At 33.1% G+C, this 18,927-nt stretch overlaps 1 protein-coding gene across 1 annotated transcript in view; it reads right to left on the bottom strand.

Moving 5' to 3' along the window:
- LOC145242788 (uncharacterized) overlaps positions 1–15,536 on the bottom strand; it is a 38,268-nt gene extending 22,732 nt beyond the window's left edge. Inside the window, exons 1-2 of the mRNA XM_080105923.1 lie at positions 15,389–15,536; positions 8,866–10,284 (exon numbers count right to left, since the gene is read on the bottom strand). Coding sequence (XP_079962049.1) covers positions 8,866–9,658 — 793 coding nt within the window. The 5' untranslated portion in view covers positions 9,659–10,284; positions 15,389–15,536. The remainder of the gene's footprint in view (positions 1–8,865; positions 10,285–15,388) is intronic.
- Between the last annotated feature and the right edge of the window lie 3,391 nt (positions 15,537–18,927).

Here is an 18,927-nt window from a genome sequence, read left to right as displayed (position 1 = left end):
TGCGACATTAACCATTGGGCCACTGCGAAATACTAATGGGAACACGTTTGAATTTATTTAACTATTTAGAATTGGCAGGTGCTTGTTTTAATGACCAACTTTGACTGCAGGACAGTATTTTATTTACTGTGGGAATGCTGTTTTTATATTTATTTTCCCAAAATGTTGGGGGGGGGACAAGCTCCCCATAAAAAGGGGATTGTCCAAATTGAATAGCAATTGTCTGATATAAGGAAAATATTTCCACATTGATCAAATCTGATTGCTTTCGGGCATTTCCGGCGATCGCAACCGAAAAAATACTGCCAGAATTAGTGACGCTTTTATTATACGAAAAAGCCTAATCCACATGTGGCGAGCGAAAAATGTTGAATATTTATCTTTTCGAAGTCAAGCAAATTAAATAGACAGGCGACCTCCGTTGTTAAATCGTAGATATTATGATTTATATGTGATATAAAAAGTTTTAAGAAGTTGTGAGTCGACCGACCGCTTCTTGGAAAAAAGCCTTTCTTGGACATACACAAAAAGCGAACATACATACATACACACATTTTCGCTTTTATATATATAGATAAAAAAAAGGAATTTCCTTATCATTCTAACTATAAAATAATTATTATCAAAAATGGGAAACATGTGCCATAGTGTCAGATTACTGCTACCATTTGTTTACAAACACAAGCATGCCTATCGGCCCAATATGACTTTTTCCAGGTCCTGTAGGGCCTGAGCAACAAAGTTCAAGCAAAGACCATGTGTGGGGGCAACCCCACATATGACCATTGCTCTTGTAGCAATCAGTTATTTGTCAATGTAGAGGAAACCCTTCATACCAATTGTCACTATTCAGCTCCCCTACTCCTCAGGAAGATGGTCCCCATTTCCCCAATCTCTCCACATTAAAAAATGGCCTTGTGCCTAATTTGCTCAGTGGGGAAGCACATAAATACGAACTTTCTTTTTTATACATCCAACAAAACCGATTTTAATCTTAGACCGAAATTAATATATACACAGTCAATAAATACCCAGGCATTTTTTACTGTAAAAAATCTGGCTGCGAATTAATTGTAGTCAACACATGATCAACACATTTCTTCTTTAGGTTATAGTTTTTCCCTTTTTTGGGGGAGGGGGAGGGGGAAGGGGTGTCTATAGCATTACACTGTTATTGGTGAGAATTTCCTTTTGTGCACAAAATTTTAACAAAAACATCTTTGTGTCTAATTTGTCAAAATATGTTATATTTTTACCGAATAAATAATTCAAAGTGGAGTATCGTATCTGTTCTAATACTACACTTTATCTTTTACTAGCCTGGATGCCCGGGTTTTTATAGGTGCGTGTTGAGCAAAAAAAAAAAAAAAGTGGTAGTGGGCAGACAAGCTTGAACCCGAACAGTAAAAGAGGAAAAGAATGTGAAAACAATTTTTTAAAAAAGATAGAAAGAGAGGTGGGATTGAACTTGAAAACATAGTCTCCTCACTAACCATCAGGTACAAGGGGGATGGTGAATTCAATGAGTTGGTAAGTAACTTAAGAATCAAAGGAGTCACCATGCATGTACAGAAATGAAGGCTGCTTTTAAACCTGGCTTGGGGCCACTTAAGCTTCCCACTTTCTGTCTTGGTATTTATTTGATTCCCCACGAAAGCAAATTAGACATAAGGTTGTTTTTAATGTGGGGGAAGACCACCTCCTCCAAAAAGGACCAATTACAGAACAGATACTACCCGGCTCGAAGGCCAAGTGTTTGCATTCAATTAGTTTTGCTTTATTTATACAAAAAAGACAAACACTCGAAACGAGGGAATTTTTTAAAACGCGATCAAAAAAAGATAGAGACAATGTCCGTTTGCAAATCTGAGATATTATGATCTGGGAAGTATGCGAAAACTTCTGAAATCTGACCGACGCGAGAACCCCCACCCAAAAAGCCTTTCACGGACATACACAAACACGTGCGCCCATTTTGCCTTTTATATATTAGATGTTCTCAATGAATGAAAAAGAAATCCTTCATGACCGAGGCAAATTTAATTGTTGTCCCAATCCAGAGTGCCCCTTTTCGAAGAAAGGGATTCCTTACATAAATATTCTACCCTCTCGAATAAATCACCTCCTCCAAAATAAGATCCTACATTTTCTTTTTTTTTTTACGCAATTACACGTGAATACTCTGAAAAAAGACCGGCAGAAAGGAGAAAAAAAAAAATTAAAATAATTATTTTAGAATTTATATTGGGGGACAAGTTTTGTATATAATTTTTATGTAAAATGATTCTCATTTCTGAGCTATCCTAAATTATTAGGACTGTTTATTAAATTTGTTTTGCTATTAATCCTAAGACCAACTGGTAAGCCCATAAAATCACACATAATCATTTTAAAAGAAAGTCCCCTCCCTAAAAAATCTATAGAATTTATTTCCCATAAAAAATTTTTTTTAACTACCCCAAAATGCTAAAATAGCTAAGAAACTGGGCTCATTTTGTTAAATTTCCATGTAAAACTGATCCTCCACTCTAAATTCTAAAATAATCGATTTTTTGTTTATTTTCTTCCCACCAAGATTATCATGGTGTTCATACATAATAATTCAAAGATGTAAAATCCAAGTTGTATATGGGCGATGACTTATCAAAGAGTATTAATCTACAATCAGATTTTCTAAACTTGCCTTTTTTCTTAACTTTGGATAGTAAAATATCCATTATCTGAGAAAGAACATTTTTTTTATTATTAAGTAAAATATCCGTTGCTCATGTTGTTGTATATCTGTTATATTATAAACCCTTTTTAAGCATTCAAAACACAACAACCATTGGTGTAAGCAACAGTCCGTTTTTTATTTCTCCTGTTGTTCTTGCTTATGGTAGATAGAGAGAGAGAGAGTGGGGGAGCAACAGAGAGAATTATCGTGGCATCCACTCGGTTGACAATCAAATCTCCAACTGCCATCTTTTTCCTTCTGTGACTTTTTCCTGTCAATCTTTTCAAAACATCCAGGTAACCAGATTCCTTTCTGTTACATTTTTCATAACAATAACAAGGTTTGTTTATATTTGTGAGAAATATTGAAACAATTCCCATTTAGCTTGTCAATTTCTGACATTTCATCCGCAGACGCGTGCCACATTTTAATTCATGAACATACATATATGTATATACACCTATACACATATATATACTAGCATGTCAACCCAGTTTAGACTGGGTCGTTCGTGTAACATATCGAGTCTCTGTGTAGATGATGTTGCACAGTGTAATGTAAATAGAATCTAATATAATTTGAACTTTTTTACGCGCATGGTTTTAGTAATGTAATGATAATCGGCAAAAAAGCTGAGAAACATTTTTAAGAAAAATTTTAAATTTGGAATAAGCATTCTTGCAATAATAGAGAAATAAAATGGACACCTAGGATTTACAGCCAGGAGTAGATATATTTGAAGGACACAAGCTGTTGAGATACATTAGCGATGGAGAATGAATAACCCTGATAGACAGTTGGCCACAAAGCTTGACTGAGACAGGTCAGACAGGTCGGACAACAGAATTGATCAGCTGAGATTCTGAATTTGAGGGATATAAAGTTTAGCTCACATGTAAACACTAGCATTGGAACGTAAATGACCCACACACGCACATATGGTTCAACAAATCAATTGAATCGTAAACTAATGCTTCATGCTTGGTGACTGCCAACACTAGAATCGCAATACTAACTAAATAATAAAGAAAAGCATTGCTGTTTGCAGTGCTGGTATAGTTTATATTTTTTTACATGGAGCTCACCACTTATCAAGGCCAGGAAGCTACTCGGGGATAAGGGTTATTGAACTATAGCAAACTTCATGGCTGACTGTGTAGCATATTACTGCTACTGTCAAAAGTGATTAAAAAATTAAATGAGAATAGAGATAAAGTTAAATATAATCTTTACTTAACCAGCACACACACACACACAACAATTTCATGTAAAAGAAAAACAAAATTATTTTTACTTAAGCCAACAACAAAGTCAGTAAACTTAATAGCAGGAAAGTGGATGAAGGAGAAGATCAGAGTAACTGAGAAGCAGTTTGATGATTCATACAAAGAGAAAATAGGCACTTCTACATTATTGGGACGAAATTTCGGAAATCGTAATACTGAATTTTATATGAAAACAATGGTATCTACGTATTCCTCGTACTTTATGATGATTATATCCAAAAATTATGAAAATCGATAAGGTAGAAAATTATTTATTAAAGAAAATAAAAAATAAAATTTGGGTAAAACGATCGTAAAACACACGAGAATTCAAAAGGGATGTAATTTTCTGTTTTGGTTTAAAACAAGATAGCAGAGAATTTTCACCTGCTAACACAATTAAAGTTATTTTGTTTAATAATTCAGTAATATTCGGGTAACTCCGACTGCATAATTTGGAAGGTAACATTATAATTTATTAGAATTGACAACAAAAAATCAGTTGAAACTATTGTTTTTTATCTGAAAACTCCATTTATCGACTACAAAATCTCATCCCAATTCTGTAGAAGAACCAGAATATAAAAAAATTTAATTTATGATATCTTTGGTCAGAGGAATATTTTAAAAAGAAGTTACCTTTTGTTGCCAGAAGGTTTTAAAGAGGATTCTTTTGGCTGGATTTTTGGAATCATGCCGGAGCTGAGGTTGAGCGAATCATGTTGACAAACCAAAAACTGCCGGGTTGTTTTGGAAACCTCTTTTTATAAAGAGCACCAACTAGTATTAGAATATTCCAGAATACTCTGGAAAGTTCTGGGACCTTCTGGATTTTTCTAAATCTATCTATTTTTTCTCTGTATTGCAGATTTTGTGAAATAAAATCTTTCTGAAATAACTGGTTAGATATCTTTATATCTTTAGAGAAGTAAAATTAAGATTTCATAACATTTTGCTTAAAATAACGATGACAAACACTTATGCATGATAACGTAATAGTAAATCTTTATCCATTTCAACCTATTTGATATAATGGTTAAACTTTACTAATGAACCAGCCATACCAAAAAGTAAACAAATTGTATTTGATGCATCCTTGCTAAATACACAGTATTATGAAGTGAGTATCAAAGGCGTAGGAGGAAGTGCGTGTTTCATTTCATTGTTGGGTGTCAAAAATTTGTGGGGTACAGAAGGATGTGCATGTTTTTATCTCGCGGTTGGGTGTCACCAATTTGTAGGGGTGCAAAAGGAGGTGCGTTTTTGTATAAGTGTGATTTTTTTAGTGCCCGCGCGGCGTGCATAATTATAGTTTTGACGGCTTTGACAGCGACAATGTTATGAAAACGAGAGGCATGTTCTCGTGTGACGTCGAAGTCAGAAGGGAAAAAGAAGGAAAGAAAGCATGTTTGATGCGTTTTTATACGTTTTGGGTCGGCTCCAAAACAAGATTGCTACTGCTGATATTTTGGTTTTTGGAAAAGCGCTTAAAAAGACAATCTTCTAAATTTTCTCATTGGTCGCTTGTGTCAAGTAATACTGTCGTCAACTACGTCCGCCAGAAATATGTTCATTTTACCTTTGTTGTCAGGAAGTGTGGGCGTATTTGAAATTATGCCGTTGCTAGAAGAACTTATTTTTATGCAAAATGCATGGGAAATTGAAATCAATGGATGTTCGTTTATTTTCGTGCATGCGTGTGTGTGTGTGTGAGTGAGTGAGTGACTGCACAAAGGTAAATGGAGTAATCCAGAAAAATGAGTAGCAATCTACCTTATACTTTGGTGTGGTAATCAATAAAAGCATTCAGTTAACCTTCAATCCATTTTATTTATTCATTTATTGCAGACTATTATTCTCATCTTTAATGTTGTTTCACAATGTTTCAGCCAACTATTCCTCTGGCCTTCATCAAGTGACAACTACAACAGGATAGGAACTCTGACTCCCCTAACTGCATCCTCAGCAATTACTCAGCCTGTGAATTACTATGAAACAACAACTAAGATGAGGATAATAGTCTACAATAAAGAAATAATACAAATTACTCATCTCTATAATGAAATAATATTAATGAAATGATATTAATGAAATAATATACTCAATCCATTTATTTATATTTTTATTGTTTGATTTCAGTTGCGAGTTTGGCGGTGCCATAGCAATTGATAGAATTCCATCTCTCAAATGCACCACAGATAAATATCCAATATGTCATCAAGTGTTATATATCAGGGAGCCTACATCAAAGGTGATTAAATTAGCTAGTGTGGATTTTTTAAAGGATCACCCTGAGTGCATGATAACATGGATCTGTAAAACAATCGTTCTCATGGTGGAATGAATAATAGGTGACATAAATAGACATCAAACGCTGTAGACAAAACAGGGTAGAATGAAAGATGGGCGACGTAAATTTGAGCTAAGGACAGACGCCAAACAGAATAACATCACGTTTTCAAGGAGAGAAACAGATTTTCAGATTAATCTCTCCATGATATATTATAATCATATATTGACTATAAACGCTGAAATGAAATGCAAAACATTAAAGAATATCTGACGAATGTCAATGAGTAATAATTCAATGTCATGACACTCGCAAAAACTAATGTAAGAGATATTTCACATATTCACCGGTTAAAAGAAACAAGCAAAATCAAAAACTTAATTCTTATTATAGGCAGTATCAAATACATTTATATAAAAAACAAATCCCATTTAAAGATGTCTTATAATTCTGATAATAGGAGATATGCTTAAACCAATTTCTTTCTAATAAACAACCATACATTAGGAAATTAGGAAATAATAAATACCATTTTTCTATTGTGGCTCCACAAGAGAAGAGACACAAAAAACAAATTGCTATCACATGTGATAGTATGACTGCAATAACCGTTAAGTCAACTGGACAATAAACAAAAACCGAATGCTTCCGTCTACTTGACTTAACATGGAAAATACCATCGATACGACCTGACACTGTACCAAACACTTTCATCTACATGACTCAGTACAATTCTGTCCCCATGATCTGGCATGGTTCCAAACAATTTCATTGACCCAACATGATCCTGAACAACTTCACTGATAGGATCCCGAACACTTACATAAAAAAAAAACAGGTATGATCCCAAACAACTCCGTCAAAACGACCCGGCATGATCCTGAACAACTCTGTCAAAATGACACAATTCCAATTCTGAACAACCCTAACCCGACACGACATGGTATCAGAGCAACCTCGGCAGTTACTCGCTGAACGACTTTGGCGTCGGCTTTTTTTATAGCCCTTGGACGAACTCATTTTTGCTGTAAGTCGGACAAGGCCATTGATTCTTGAGCGCTTCTGTGCATTCTTGTTGCACATATTTCTTTGTGTTTTTGTTAAAATTGATTTGCTTGTTTGAAAAGATCTGGATATTATTTCTTCAATATGAACAACTGTTTATTAAATACTGGGAAAAAGACCATATCTACATGTTAGTGAAATAGTAGAACACAATAGATAATGACACAATACAGACTTAATAAGAATGAGACTTATGACCAGAATAATTTGGAAGTGTTTGAGGAAAACAAAAAGTATTATTCAAATTATGGAAGTTTTGTTTTAATATGTGTTTGAACGAATGAGATTTAACTGGAAATTTCCAGTAGTTTCAGAATGTTTTTTTCACGAGTTCTGTGCTTCACATGAATCAATCTTCTCTCAGAAATGGTTTTGTTGTATTTCTGCTGTGTTTAAAACAATGACAACACACTGATGTAGGAAAATATAACAATATATCTTCATCATCAGTAATGATTGTGCTTGGTTGGTTGTTAGGAGATGCATGCACAGAAATTCAACAATTTGCTTCTTCTCGAGCCCAAATTTTCAGCCAACAATATCCTTTAGTAACCATTTGTGACCACCTGAAATGCACCATTAGGAAGATATTGTCACTGTGGGCACACCCCAAATGTATTTTATTCAACCACTGTCATTTCACGGAATTGATCTGACTTTGAGGCAAAGTGATTACACCTGTGTACATCTTTTGTCAAGAATGACTTTTCAAATATCTTCTTTTTAACTTATCTTCTTTTTCACAATTGATCAAGTTTGTTGTTTCTTCCCATACAGGTGGCTGTGTCAAGTATTAAACATGATGTCAGATTCATAATTCTTTTTTTCAAATGACCCTTTTCGTACATTTGATATTTTATTGTTTCTTGCATTTTCCACCAGGTGTCAAAATGATCTGTAATGAGGATGTGCACACAGCCTTCATATTTAAGACATTTAAGATATTGAAATAACATTGTGAGCATTCAATAATGGCAAACAGAAAATGAGATTGTCAGTTGGTTGATGAGTGATCTTGTTTTCGTATCAATTCTGATGTTAAACTATTCTCAAACCACTTCCTCCACTTTCTCATATCTCATAGAGTTGAATAGTTTCTTATTTCAGACGTGCAGAGAATATCCTATTTTCCATTGTTCACCTTTTAATGCTTCAATTTTGCTAGATTTTTTTTCTTTATTTAAAAAAAATTTTTTTTTACATGAGAGTCACCACTTATCAAGGCCCAGAAGCCACTTAGGGATAAGGGTTATTTCATTATTTCTGAGGGTTAGAGTTGTAGGTCTTTAATTGTTCACCTTAAGACACTTCGATTTTCCCCTTTCCTATTATTTTATGTATTCTTTCTTTTATTTCATTTTGCTTTCACAGATTAACAATGGACAACTTCCTGCAATTAAGACGTCATCATTTTTTCACCCGGTCTGGTGGAGTATCTTTACTGTTACTCCTCATGTTAGCATTATGAAAAAAGTGCAGCAGCATGAATTTGATTATATTCTGCCAAATTGATTACTTTCTTCATTTTTATTTCAGTTCACCGTCACAGATCAAGGGACCACTTTCTGCAATTAATACTTGATCCTTCATCTGGTCTAGCGGAGTACCCTGCTTACTTGCGCTAGCTTGCGCAGCGGCATGAATTCGCTTATGCACGTTTAAAGTAGTTTTCACAGTAAACGTTGAACCACACACATCACAAGCGTAGGGTCTCTCTCCCGTGTGGATTCGCATGTGTTTAATGAAATTTGATTTGTCCGTGAACGCCGATCCGCATTCCGTGCACGAGTGAGGTTTCTCCCCGGTGTGGATCCGCGTGTGGATCTTCACGTCGTACTTCCGCGTGAATGACGATCCACACAATTCACAAGAATAAGGCTTCTCCCCCGTGTGGATCCGTATGTGCTTCTTCAGATCAGAGTTTGTCGTGAACGATGTCGTACAAACGAGACACGAAAACGGTTTCTCCCCGGTGTGTTTTCGGATGTGTTCCTTCAAGTTTGATTTCGTTCGAAACGCCGAACCACAAATGTCACAGGGGAATGGCTTCTCTCCACTGTGTATCAACATGTGTCGTTTGAAATGACCTTTCTGTGGAAATGATGAACCGCACTGCTCGCAAGTGAACGGTTTCTCACCAGTATGCGTCCCCATGTGCGCCTTTAGATTTGACTTGGTTCGAAACGTTGAGTCACATGTTTGGCATGGGAATGGCTTTTCTCCTGTGTGTGTTCGTAGGTGTTTTTTTAGATTGCCTTTCTGTGCAAACGACGAGCCACACACCTCACAGGAAAACGGCTTCTTTTTGGCTTCTTTTTCCATCTCTCTACAGATGCTTTTTCTGATATCAAAATAGGACCCTATCAAACAAATGGAAATGAACTTACGGCTTAGGAGAGCTAGTGATTATGCAACACTTGCTTCAAGCAGTACCAATTCAGAAGGAAAGGTTGGGTTAGGAATTAGGAAACCCTTGCTTCACTATAGATTCGTCAAGCAGTGTCAGTTCAGAAGGAGAGGTTCAGTTAGAGATTTAGCATCCCTTGCTCCATTTTAGACTCGTCAAGCAGGGTTAGTCCAGAAAGGAGGAGTAGTTAGGGATTAGGCAATCTTTGCTTCACTATAGACTCGTCCAGAAGGGAACTGTGCGGTTAAGGATTAGGCAACCCTTACTTAACCATAGACTAATAAAGCAGTGCAAAAGGTGAGATGCATTTATATTTTTCTTTACAAGAATATTTTTCTCTTCTGGAGTGAACAAGTAAATTGGACTTTTGGCAAAAAAGTGATGGCCTTCAGGTTTTACAATAAATGTTCCTTTTAAAAATTCATTACTTGTAAATCAGAGCTTTTGTGCAACTGTTTACACATTTTTACATTAAGATATATATATATGCATATATATATGCACACAGGACACTTCCATGTTTCACCACTGTTGCTGCTTCCTGTGAAAAAATAAGAGATTTTATTTTACAATCCACATTTTACTTAAAATATAAAGTATACATGCATTAAAATCAATTACAAAAAATATTGTTTCAGAATTTTTGAGGATTGATTATTGAGTATTCTTTGGATTCTTCAGACTCAGGTTTTCATCTTGAGTATTATTTTTATATTTCAATTGATGTAACCTCTGACCTTCTTCAGGTCAGTCTTGTTGAACCCATGGCATAGTGGATAAAGTATTTGGTAAAATTCAGTCGTAAGTTACACTCTTCTGGAAGTTGAAGAGTCAATCCTTGGTGTGGGCGATACTCAAAACACAATAGCAAATTATATAGGATTTCTACCCAGTCGTGGCTGACAGAATGAGAGCATGCTACATCTGTGGATTAAATAAAGGATTTCGTTTGAAGTTCCATGCAGATTACTGAGTATGACAGAAAGATATCTGAGTTTGACAAAATACATCTGAGAAAGATTGGAGGTTCAATCGCCCAAAACGTTGTGAAAATAAAACTTAAGATGAGAACAGTAATCGAAAGAATTGAAATAATACAAAAAAATTCTATTACACCTGTTGCATGAAACTTTGCTTCAACATATGTATTACATGTACATGTTCAATCATGATTGAAGACCAATATTAAATGAGATTGGCATATGACTTAACAAGGATCACTACATGATCAAGATAATTATAAAAGAAATAACTATTCTTTATCATGACCTTATTTTGTTTAACATCTGCTTTACATGGTAGCATGCGTCAGACGGATTTATCATTTTTTGAAAACAAAATTGGTTTAACAACAAAAGTTTTTAGATGCTGTCCCAACTGAATACATGCACACAAACACACGTATGCACAAACTCTAATAAGAACCATTAGCGATGCTCAGTGAGAGAGAGAAAGAGAGAGAGAGAGAGAGAGGGAGGGGAAATAGTAACCCCTTTACAAACAGAATAATAGGAAGTAGCAGTACAGGCATGCACACACATACACACAACTGTAATGATCTAAGCACTAAATGAAATAGATGCCATGCAAAATAATATGCCTCTTAGTGATGCCATATTGTAATTTCAGTAACCATTTGTACATAAAGGGAAGAATTAGATTCTGGATATGAGAATTTGCAGTCACATATATATTTAATATTAAGATTGTAAAATATTTATATTTAATATTAAGATTGTAAAATATTTATATTTAACATTAAAATTGTAAAATATGCGGTGAACAAAGAAATTTAATTACCTCTTAAGTCATAATTGTTTCAGTTACTTGGTTTAGAAATTATATTTTTGTTCAGACAAAAGAAACAATGCTACGATTTTTATCAGTGAAGTGCAAGCAGATTACTGTGTCATCAGTCTTCCATAGAAAAAACTATAAACATTCGATTTCTAAACATATTTTTAATTACTCAATATTCAAAAACAGCATCAATTAAATTTTTTTTTTAATTATTAACTGTAAGATTGTCTGTTTATTCATAAGTTTTAAGAGCAAATCTTCCACATTGTGTAAAAAAATAAATAGTTTTGGAAATGATTTGAAATTTCACACAGAAAAACTGTCGAATATAAATCTATATAATTATAAGACTCAAATGACTTTGTAACGAGTGTTGTAACCCAACATCTGATTTACAACTTCCGGTTGCGCATGTGTACATAAACATAAACCCATAACAGCATAAACAAATAAACATAAATCGCTACTTTTGCAGAATTTTACCTGCGCACTGAAATATTAACGTTATTATTTAGAAATTATTATTTAACATGGGAAGGGTGAGGATGCTTTGCAACTATTCTGTATTACAACTATACTGTCGCAATTTTCTTACAAATAAATCAACTTTGACCCATTGACAACCATAAGAGCATTTTACAATGGCAATTTCCCCACCGCCTTTTTTGTAAAAATTTATTCTCTATTTTTTGATACACCTTTCTTAAAAACATTCATGCATTTTCTTCTACACTACCAACCTAAATAAATAACCCAGAAAATATGTTTTTTTTTAAATTTGTGTTACAAATAATCAATGCGACAATAAAACGTATTGTTTTACTGTGTACAGTTTCAGCGTCCAAAATTTGTTTTCATATTTAAATTATCCAAATAAACAATTGTTAATACTTTCTTTTTTTTTACATCGTTCATTTCCGTATTACGTTTTACTTATTTTAACAATATTTTCTTATAAATAAATCCACTTTAACCTGTTGACAACCATAAGAGCATTTTACAACAGCGATTTACCCACTGCCTTCCTTTTTTAATTTATTCTCCATTTTTTAATACTTAATTTTTTTAATACTTTCTTAAAAACATTCATACATTTTCTTCTACACTACCAACATAAATAACCCTGAAAATGTTTTTTTTTAATTTGCGTTACAAATAAATAATCAATGCGACAATAAAACGTATTGTTTTACTGTGTACATTTTCAGCGTCCAAAATTTTTGTTTTGCATTTAAATTATCCAAATAAAAAATTAATACTTTCTGCATTTTTTTTTTACATCGTTCATTTCCGTATTACACAATGAAAAAAGTTACATTTTATTTTCATTTTCTATTTAAAAAGCCATTCTTAACATGGGGAGAGAGATTTTAACTATTCTGTACTTTTAACTAACAATTTCATTTAAAAAAGATTTATCAAAATTTGAATTCAACTTTAAGTATTATGGTATCTGTTCAGTGCACATGTACCTGTAAGTATGGCAAACCACCTATAATTCAATGGCTGTAAGTTTTTTTTAAAAAAATGAACAATTATGAACAGAACGACTCATAGAAATCTTTCTATATTATTTTTTCATCGTAATATACTTTTATAGAAATGTTTCTGTTATGTCACAAAAGACTATTTTCTTTATGTCACAAGTGTCACGCTCATACATTAATTCCATAGCTAATATAACATACTGACCCAACGGGTCACGGTTAGTCTAGTAATAAATAATTTTTTTTAATTTGTAAAACTTAAATAATTTTTATATATTTTCCAACTTCTTTCTTCCAAAAAATTGATAAAAATCATATAAATCGGCAAGATTTGTGACCCAAAATTAAATATATTTTATTTCATCATTCCAGTATATTTTAATATGTAAAAAATGAAGATGTGAATCTCCCCCCCCCCCACAAAAAAATCCTGATAAGATTGCAGATGGGGGGAGAGGGGCAAAATATGAGAAATTTTTTTTCGTATTATTTGGATTCATCAGACCACTGTTCTCATCTTGAGTGTGATTTCACAATGTTTCGGTCAATGTAACCTCCGACCTTTTTCAGGTGTATCTTGTCGAACTCGGGAATGTTTGTGTCAAAGGCGGGAATTTGGACAGAATTTTGAGCAGAACCCTTTATTATTATCACGGGGGTAGCGTGCTCTTGTTCCATCAGCCATGACTGAGTAGTGGTCCTAAGTAATTTGTGATTGTAATTTTTCGGTCGCTCACACTGAGGATTGAACCTTCAACCTTCAGGAGAATATCACTTTTTGCAATTGATTTTTCCAAGTACTCTAACAACTGTGCAACAGGTTAAAAAAACTACAACTACGAATTACTTAGGACCTCTATACAGTCATGGCTGATGGAACAAGAGCATGCTACCCCGTGATAAAAATAAAGGGTTCTGCTCGAAATTCCATTCAAATTCCTGAGTTCAGCAGAAACATTCCTGAGTTCAACAAGATACACGTGAAGAATGTCGTATGTTATATCGACCGAAACGTTGTGAAAATAACACTCAAGATGAGAACAGTAATCCGATGAATCCAAATAATACAAATAATCAATCCTCATCTAAAAAATTCAGAAACGAAATTATTTTTGTATATTATTTTATTTCAGTTTATATACAGTTCAGCTTTTTTAAAATAAGCCTGTAAAAAATTAACAAAACTGATCAATTATTTGATTTTTCAGAGTATTTTTAAAAATAGTTTTTTCATTGTTGATTAAGCAGGATGATAAAGTTGTTGCCCTGGAGAAAACAGCACTACAGCTTTATTTTTAAGCTTTTATTGAAAAAAAATCAATTCTGGCAACTTATGTAGTAGAGCTGACATCTATTCAATGTAGCCAACTAGGTTCGAAAAAGTTGTCAAAAAACATATATAACAAATAAATGTTATCAAAGGCAAGATAAGTTATTTTTCTACCATACCAAAGTGGATAATTTTTTTAGTGTTTTTATTAAATGTAAAATGTTTATTCAGAAAAACACACAGTATACACCGATATATTTGAAAAAATACAAATGGCGGCAGACTATGTGTTGAACACGTCAAGTTTGGAAAAATGAGTTAAAACTAAAAAACTATACAAAATACTGTTAGAAGCTCACTCAATTTATGGTATCGTGACATAGGCTGACATATTCGTATGGTTGTTAATAATATTTTGTTTAGTTTTTTAGTTTTAACTCGTTTCCCCAAACTTAACGTGTTCAAACACAGAGTTTGCCGCCATTTGTATTTTTTCAAATATATCGGTAAACACTGTGTTTTTCGAGCCGAATAAACATTTTACATTTAATAAAAACACTAAAATATTATCCAGTTTGGTAGAAAAGTAACTTATTCTTTCCTTCGATAACATTTATTTGTTATATATTTGTTTTTTGACAACTTTCTCGAATCTATGTGCATAGTAAAACAACCCCGGTTAATTTTAATTTGTGGAAATTTGAAAATTGAAAACAAAAAGATTCACGTTGAATTCTAACTTTCTTTTTTACTGCATCAAATTGAAATATTTCACAGCTAAACTTTATTCGAATGGAGGTAGCGAATAGTTAACATACCTGCCTTCGACATTACGTAGGTTTTTAAATAAGGTTGTTATTTAAACACCCGTTCAAAACATTAGTTTTGTTAACAGCTGCACCTTCACCCGAATAAAATTTAGTTATAAAATTTGCAGTAATAATATTTTTTTTTATATTTATAAAAACCAGTCTTAACATGGGGAAAGAGCGGGTGGGCTTTATTAACTAGTCTGTTTCTTCAATTGTAATATGTTTGTTTTTTTTGTTGTTTTTTTTAATGTGCAAAGTTTATGTGATTAGGCTTACCTTTTTTTCGTATTTCTTTCGTCTTATTTGGTTCTTTGTCAAAATAGAAAAATTCAAATAATCAGATGTTAATTAAAGTTGTATTTTTTTAAAATTTATAATCTATGTTCTTTAAAACATTAAATCAAATTCCTTTGTTCTCAAACGAAGCAAGAGTCTATAAAGGGAGATAATCGATATATTAATAACTATTAGACAAGATAGCGTGCGTATTTGTGTTTTTGTAGTCTCTACTTTAATAGATATTCATTTAAATCAACAATAAAAATAAGGAATTGCTGAAGATTATCTTTACGAATCAAGTTTCCACTTCACTTCCGGTTGATACTTCGTTTTGATTGAATTTTCACGTTATCTTTTTGTTAATTAAGTTGGGTGCTTATTCAAATTGGCATTTATAGCGGCAATTATAAAAAGAAAATACAGAAAAGTCTGTATGATCTAGTACCTGCTCGTTACAGAACGAAGGTGTCATATTCCAAAAGTCAGATATTTTTATTAAGTAATTTAATTGATTTATTCAAGAAAATCAAATTTTACCAATGATCGAGTCGTAAGTGACTTGACGAAGTCGTCAGACATGACGAAATCTGATGGAATAAATAAGGGGGAAAGGGACAACTCAATTCGAAGTATCGAGGTCAAAAATCGGTTTTGGTAAATGTGTAGTTTAGTGATGTAAATTATTTGACAGACAGAAAATTATTATTTAAAAAAAAACAAAAAACTATTTATTTTTATATAAAACACATTATTAGACCCCAAGCCAGAAAAAAAATTCATTTTTATTATTTTGTCATATTTTATTCGACTAAATGTACGAGATTCGAGGCCGCCATATTGGCCTTTTTAAGGCCGAATCTGGTCTTTTTTACGCTCTTTCATGCAATTTAATTGAGCGTTAAAAGGGCCACATTTGGCCTTAAAAAGGCCAATTGTCAAACTTTTGAAAGGCCAAATTTTAAAAGCAGTGTCGGGACCTCGAATGTCGTCGTACAGTCGTCGTACACTTAGTCTAATAAAAATGAAAAAAATAATAAAAATGTAATTTTTTCTGGTTTTATTTTAGTTTTTTTAGTCTAATAATGTGTTTTATATAAAAATAAAATTTTTATAATTTTTTTTGTCTGTCAAATAATTTACTCCGATAAACTACACATCTCAGTCTTATATTCAATACAGTTTAGTAGAAAAATCGCTAAAAATCGCAAATTTTGATTTTCTTAGTTTAAAAAAACTACTTGATCGATTTATTTAATTTTTGGAATGTGACTTAGTTCTGTAACGAGAACGTACATTATAAAAGATGTTTCTGTTTTCTGTAAAACTTGCGGAGAATGCTCTGACGGTTGTTGTAAAAATGAAACGGAAACTTAAATTTCGTTACGTTTAAATCTTTATTATTATTATTATTATTATTGTAGTTGTTGTTGCCCCCCCCCCAATGAAATTAATCGAAAGAATAACATTCAACAATCGTACTTTTCATATATTAAAAAAACAAAAAAAAAACGAAAGATTTTTTTTTATAAAAATGAAATTTTATTAACAAAAACGAAATAATTCAATTTTTACGAAAACGAAAAAGTCAATGGTATACTTTTTTGGTATTTTTTTTTTTTTTGGTATTATTATACAAACACCGTGACAGCGTTAGGGTTAGGGTTAGGGTTTAGGGTTAGGGTTAGGGTTTAGGGTTAGGGTTAGGGTTAGGGTTAATTCGCTGTCACGGTGTTTGTATAAATTTACCTTTTTTTTTACATAAGTCCAATTTACCGTTCACATGTCGGCTTTTATAGGTTTTGGGGTATACTTCCAACGAATAAACACCCCAGCCTCCCCCTTTTAAGAACGGCTTTCAGAATGAAAGATTTTACAGCTAAACTTGTGTGAGAAATTAATCTCACAAGCTCAGTACTTCTTGGTTGAGACAAAAAAAAATTTCACAATTACAAAACCATACTTTTAAACTTAAATTTTATTTAGTTATAACATCAAAGAAAGGTTATTGGTCCGGGTACAGTCCTTGCAAAATGGTGGATCAGTTTTGCCTCCCAAATTGGGAGCCAGTAGTTAACTCCTTTTGTCGGAATGGTAGCATGGTTTTCTTTCGAAAAGATCCATGATAATTCATGGTGTTCTCGACAAGAATTTATTTAGGCATAAATCGAGTCCCTAGAGACCCTAATTGAATTGAGAAAAGTTCAAAGATTTAGGTGATATAAACATGACGAAAATGTTCAAATGATGCCATCCTCTAATTAGGATATCTTCGGCACAATATAAAGGTGTCTCTGCTTGTAGAGATTTCAAGTCCTTTTTCACCAAACATTTAGGTGATATAAACGAAGAAATTGTTGCGCCTCCATTCTCGATAAGGCATTCTTCTCGGAGCCGACTTTTGGTGAGTCTCGCTCTTGCCGGAGGTTATCGCAGACTGAAAAACAAAATGGATATTTACAAAAAGGCGCCAAGTAATTATCTTGGCCCATACAAATTAACCAATCACAGGCTGCCTACAAGTAATGTGCGTAGGCGGCTTAAAACATGAACTAGAGTTTCTCACACTTGTCAGCATACCCGAAAACCTATAAAAGTTGACAAATCAAATATGAATGAGGAGTTGGACGTAATGTAAAATGTACCGAATTTAAAACGAAATTTAAATTTCCGTTCAATTTTTTACAACAACCGTAAAACAAAGCAGTCTCCGCAAGTTTACCTATTTTCTTTACTTTTAACTGCCGCCATAAGTGTCAATTTGAACAAGCACCTTAAATTGTTAAGTGAAAGTAGAGAATGCATAAAGGAAGCCCCCACTCTTCTCATGTTAAAAAGGGCTATTTTTAATAATAGTGGTATTATTTAGAAAACAGATTCTTAATATGGGGAGGGCTAATCAGAAGTGAAGTGGAAACGTGATTCATAAAGTTAACTAATACTAAAATTATTTTTTTTTTATCCTTTTTTTTATTTTTTATTTTTTAGTACATTTATATATTTCATCGAATCACAAAGTGCTACTTTTTAAAGCGATTTTGTATGAATCTATATATCTATAAAACTGAAAATGTCTGTGTGCGTGACTGCCTGTTTGTTTGTCTGTGTACATTTCTCTAAAGTTTAAAAAAATTTGACTTCTGACAATTTCTTATCAAGTTTACAAGAAAGTTTTTATGGTTTTTAACTTTTAAATTTAGATGAACCTATCTTGGCACAAACAAAAATTTATTGATCGAAATAAGCACCATCAGAATCAATATACTTTTGCCAACACAAAACAAGTGTATTTATTGCCAGTAACATAAAAATCTTGTGTTCCGGTGGCGATGAAGTTGCTGAAAACATTTTTGATATTTTTTAAGTTTGTGAAACATTTCTCTTGCAGATGTTGTCAAGCTGTTTAAAAAAGTGGTAGTCGGTAGGTAAGAGGTCTGGAGAGTATGACGGATGAGGCAGAGTTTCGTAGCTCAATTTTTTCAACTTCTGCAAGGTCGGTTTAGCAATGTGCAGTTGGGCATTGTCGAGGAGAATGGTTT

Source organism: Euprymna scolopes, chromosome 21 (genome assembly GCF_053919585.1).
Source record: "Euprymna scolopes isolate OS-2025 chromosome 21, ASM5391958v1, whole genome shotgun sequence".
In the NCBI taxonomy this organism is placed as follows: Eukaryota; Metazoa; Mollusca; class Cephalopoda; order Sepiida; family Sepiolidae; genus Euprymna; species Euprymna scolopes.
Note: the sequence above shows the minus strand (reverse complement) of the source record. Positions and strands in the feature narration are given on the sequence as shown.